This window comes from Microplitis mediator, chromosome 6, assembly GCF_029852145.1.
Source record: "Microplitis mediator isolate UGA2020A chromosome 6, iyMicMedi2.1, whole genome shotgun sequence".
Lineage (NCBI taxonomy): Eukaryota > Metazoa > Arthropoda > Insecta > Hymenoptera > Braconidae > Microplitis > Microplitis mediator.
This window is the reverse complement of record NC_079974.1, coordinates 3501462-3506984: the sequence shown is the minus strand read 5'-3', so window position 1 is coordinate 3506984 and position 5523 is coordinate 3501462. Positions and strand designations below refer to the sequence as shown.

Below are 5523 nucleotides of genomic sequence, written 5' to 3'. Positions count from 1 at the left end.
CCAAGGATCACGAAAATTGGGTCCATTTTGTTCAAAAGTGGTGCAAACAATTGTTTATAACAATTTAATTGTTTAAATCAAAATAACTCCCGAACGGCTGGTTTGTTGGGGCAGTGTAAAATGAAAAAAATGTTCAGAATAAAAAAATACACAAAAAAGGTATCATGTGTTTTTTTTGCATCTCAAATATTTCGCGAGATATAATAAAAAAACGAGCCGGCGCTCGGACCTCTCCCTCGCGCACTAGCGACTGCCTATGCGCGAGCTCTCTCTCCGTCAAATCGCGTCAGATGCTGGATAGGCCGGAATTTTTCTAAGTTTTTTACATTAAAAATCATAGAAAAATAAAAAAAAAATCGATTAATTGTCGATATTACCAATCGACAGCATTTTTTCTGAAACGAATTTTTGTCGTATCGTCAAAAAACGTTTTTTGGTAGTATCGACATTTTTTCGATTTTTTGAACCCATTTCGGACTTTGAAAACATCCATTTGTTTATAACATTTGTGAACAAAAAAAAAAACGTCTTTTGACGATACGACAAAAATTCGTTTCAGAACAAATGCTGTCGATTGGTAGTATCGACAATTAATCGTTTTTTTTATTATTTTTCTATGATTTTTAATGTAAAAAAATTCCGGCCTATCCAGCATCTGACGCGATTTGGCGGAGAGAGAGCTCGCGCATAGGCAGTCGCTAGTGCGCGAGGGAGAGGTCCGAGCGACGGCTCTTTTTTTTATTATATCTCGCGAAATATTTGAGATGCAAAAAAAACACATGAAACCTTTTTTGTGTATCTTTTTATTCTAAACATTTTTCTTTCTCTACACTGCGCCAACAAACCAGCCGTTCGGGAGTTATTTTGATTTAAACAATTAAATTGTTATAAACAATTGTTTGCACCACTTTTGAACAAGATGGACCCAATTTTCGTGATCCTTGGCCCAAAATACATAAGATACAGTTGGATTTACCCGGTGCCAACAAAATGTTTACGGGACCTCCTCTTCAGCCGATGGACTATTACTGCTGATTTAAAAAAAAATATCTGCCATTTTACGTGTCAACTTATAATAAAATCATTACAATCTATTACTAACTTTTTTTTACATATTATCTTTTGATATTCATCCGAAAATCATCTGAAATTTATATTTTTGTCAAAATATCACTTACACATGATATTCAGCTGATCACCTGTGAATTACCGGCGAAATTCCGCAATTTTTTACACGGGTGATGTTTAAAATTAAACCCCGAAACCTGGATGTCAAAATAAAAAATAAATTTTATAATACACATCATAAATTTCTAATTTTCAAATTACAATTTTTAAATTTCAAAAATTAATTTTTCCTGTATAGACAATAAATTTTAATATTTATTTTATAATTATGTACGTTTGAATTGTAAATGAAAGAATACCTATTTAAAATGATACTATTTACTGATTACCGTCATTATGTTATTTGTCGCCTCTTAATGTACACAGGTAATTTATTTCCGTATACTTTAATTTTCAGGAAATTTTAAATCTATTATTTGAGACTTCGGCATAAATATATAATGACAAACTTAATTATTTGCCATTTGGTCTTTCACAGGAATAGTAATTACGTTCACACGTGAATATGCAGACCTTAATGACCATAATATTGTGAGTTTTAAGTCTAATTACCTTTTCCTAATTACATCAGGTACATTTCTTCAGCCCCAAACTATTACTTTTTAATTACCCCCATACCCATTGTTGTGACAATTTCTTTTGTTATAAAATCCCTTAAATTTTAGTGTCTTGTCAATATTTCCTCACTTTATTCTCGAACTTCATACCCATTAGTTCGTCTGAGAATATTTCAAAAGTTACGGAAAAAACCAAATTGTGTTATTTCAAAGTGCTTAAACTGTTCCAGTGCAGAGTAAGAAAGTTTCCAGTGAAGTTAAATTAACAGTGAAAAATTGTGAATAAAAATGGCTCAAAAGTGGTATTTCAACAAAGAAGAGTTGAAGAACTCTCCTAGTTCCAAGGATGGCATCAGCGCGGAGAAGGAGCTAGATCACAAACAACAAGCCGCTTACCTTATAACTGATTTGGGCAAGCGGCTAAAGTTGTCAGAAGTCTGTGTGCACACTGCCATTGTGTACATGCACAGATTCTTTATTCACCATTCATTAGCCAAGTTTCACCGGTATGAAATTGCCACGGCAGCGATTTTTCTGGCGGCAAAGGTGGAAGAAGAGCCACAAAAATCGCAAGCGGTCATCAGCGCTCTTCATGTCTGCCTCAACAAATACGAAGTTCACCAACTGGACACTACTTTTGCCGAGAACCAGGAGAAGGTCAAGGCACTAACTTCAAATGAGCAACTTCTTCTGGGAACACTTGGATTCAAGATGGGGGTTAGTCACCCTCATCATTACATCAAGAAATTCTGTGGGGAAATAAAAGCTTGCAAGGAATTATGCAAGATTTTCCTGCAGATGGCTAATTACACTTTACAGATGACGTCAATGTGCGTGAAATATAAACCGGCAGTTGTGGCGTCATTCTGTATTTATTTCACCATCCAATCATCGCAGTGGAAGATTCCCCAAGTCATAGACGGGAATCTTTGGTTTTGGCTCCTCGACACCAATGTGACCTTCGATTTACTGATTAAGATGGACAGGGAGTTCAAAGCGGTTTTAGATAAAATGTCACCCAGGATAAAAAACCGGGTGATGGGATTATTTAAAAATCCATCGGTCAAAGTGACTGCAGTGAATCGGATAGCGACGACCCCCAGTTCATCGGACCCAGAAATTGTTTCCGGTAACCCTGAAGTCGAGAAGCCAAGGACTCGACGAAAAATCAGCTATCACGAGTATCGTGATAGACTGATGAAGAAAAAATCTGAATCAGATGGATCATCGACTTCTTCACCTCCTGATGTAGAAGTTCAGGATAATTCCATTGGAAGTACCTGCCAGCTTGTACCGTCAACTGAAGCGGATCTGGACCACAGCCGTAAGCGTCAAAATAATTACGACATGAGCAGTATTTTGTGTTCTGCTAAGAGACGTAAGCTTTTGTAGTTTCAATAATTTTTTAATTTTTTGTACATAATTATTTATCATCCAGTTATTTTTTATTGTAAAATATTATTGTAGGTTTTATTATTTTCATAAATTAAATATTAAGTATTTCATGTAAATAGTAAAATAGTAAATTATATTTTAAAAATTTGCTTTTTATTTAATAAGTTTAATATATTTTTTGTAAATAATTAAATAATAATGTAATTAAAATTAATGATAATGCACCATAGACTTAATCATGTCTTATGAAAAATAAAATATTAATAAAACGAAATCCTCTTTTTGTTTTGATTTTAATATAATTAATTATTTTATATAAGTAATTTTATTTTAAGAGTAATAATTAATTTTTATGACAGTAAAGTTAGCGAACATCTGACAATTTTTTAAGCTTTGAAATAATAAATTAAAATGTTTACAAATTAAAAAAAAAAAATTCATATTTAGACAATTCGAAATTCAGTAGATGCATTTTTTAAAAATTTTAGTACTTTACTTATTTAATTTTTTTAGATGTAATTAAAAAATTGTCGGATGTCTACTGCACTTACACTTAGTTAATTTTTTCAAATTAAATTTTTATAAAATTTTTTAATGAATGCAGAATAAAAATCAAAAATTTAATTCAAAATATCACTTTCTATTTTTAAAAAATACAAATTATCTTCGAATAAAAAATTAAAAAAAAAATGTGATCCTGAAGTTAGCAAACAGTTAAAAATTTTCAAATGTATTTTTCAAGAATTTAATTAAAAAGAAAATAATTGCTCATATATAAAATTAAAAAAACTATAGTTGCAATTTTTTAAAATGTCATGTTTAAAAAAAAAATTCAAAAATTAGACGTCGGCTACTTTCAGTGTCATAAATAGGGCCAAGATTTTTGCTTTAATTTAAAATCAAGCAATAATAAATACTGGTGTCAAATTTTTGAAATTACGGAAAAAATATTGGTTGTCGAAAAAAATTTTTTGAGCAAAAGTCCTAGGAAATTTAATTTAAAAAAAAAATGTCTCTTATTATTTTTTCTTAGGACTAAAAAGAAAGCCGTAATTTCAAAATTAAGATTTCCACAATTATCAACAATTTGAATTATTTATATGAATATTAATTTTAGAATTACGGTGAAAATATTGGCCACCCGGGAAAAAATGTTTTTATAAAATTTTATAAAATTTTACAAAATTTTAGTACTAACATTTTATAAAATTTTATAAAATTTTATACTGAAAATGGCCTGGTAAAATTTTATCAAATTTTATAAAGTTTTATAAAATTTTATGAAGTTTTATAAGAATTTATAAAATTTTATGAAACTTTGTAAAATTTCATAAAATTTTACCACCCGAGTCAAAATTAAAAAACTAGATTCAGCCTCCAAATTCTACTCGAGGGTAAGGAGGCTGAAATTAGTTTTTTAGATAAGCCCAAGCTGTACAACGAAACCTTAATTTCAGCCTAAACTTGGTATTTTTGTCCGCTTTTACCAAGTTTAGGCTGAAATTAGTATTACAGAACCCTAAAATGACCCTCCAAAGCCTACAATTTGAATCAGGTGCGGGGAAAGAAGGGAAAGGAGAAGGAATGGAAATCAAAATGGCTGCCGGGAGCGGGAAAAATTTAAAATTTAAAAATTATTTTTTTATTTATTAATTATAATTTTCAGAAATTTGAACAAAATATAACTAAAATTATCAAATTACTTTAGAAAGAGAAGACGCAAAAATTGAGCCATTTCTGTATTTTTTTTTTTTTTTTTTTTTTTTTGATGATGCATCAGATTTTCGATCATATTAATTTCTAACCGAGTAGAAATTTTTAATTTAGGGAAAAAACGCTATAAATATCAACCGAACGCACACGATTCAATGGGATTCGAACCCGGGACCTAACGCACGAAAGACCGACGCTTTAACGACTAGGCTACGCTACCGACAGTGACTTCTAAGTTTACTTGTGCTATATGAGATTGTAAGAATAACTCACTTTTGAAACAGCAAAATATAATTGAAAATCTATTATTAGTAATAACAAAAAAATTTCTTATTTTTTTTTCGTGTGCTATATAATCCTGCGTGTAAGTAATTGTGATATGTGTAATTTTGGTTATATAGTTATGTATAAAATTATTTAAAAAATATATAGGCTCTATATATGGCCATGTACCCCCATGAAAAAAATTTATAGAAAAAATATATTTTTCATATTCAAAAATGTATTAAAAATATATCTTAGAATATATAAAAAATACATGTATAAAAATATATTTGTAAATATAACAAAAATATAGGTATGGTGAGATAAAAAAATATATTCGTAATATATTTTAAATTTATAAAAAATATAATTATCAAAATATCAAAAAATTATATAAAAATATGTTTTTCTGTTAATCAACAACATAGAAAAAGAAATATAAAAAGTTTATGTAAAAAACATATTT

The 5523-nt window shown here is 29.6% G+C and overlaps 1 protein-coding gene across 1 annotated transcript; it reads left to right on the top strand.

Annotated features, from left to right (window-relative positions):
- Positions 1–1973: 1973 nt before the first annotated feature.
- On the top strand, positions 1974–3077 carry LOC130670039 (cyclin-T-like). The gene has a single exon (XM_057473211.1). It carries the CDS (start codon positions 1974–1976, stop codon positions 3075–3077), a length of 1104 nt encoding a protein of 367 aa, XP_057329194.1.
- The last annotated feature ends 2446 nt before the right edge of the window (positions 3078–5523 follow it).

Coding starts and splice junctions, on each gene's coding strand:
- LOC130670039 (XM_057473211.1), top strand. CDS start 1,974: ATGGCTCAAAAGTGGTATTTCAACAAAGAAGAGTTGAAGAACTCTCCT.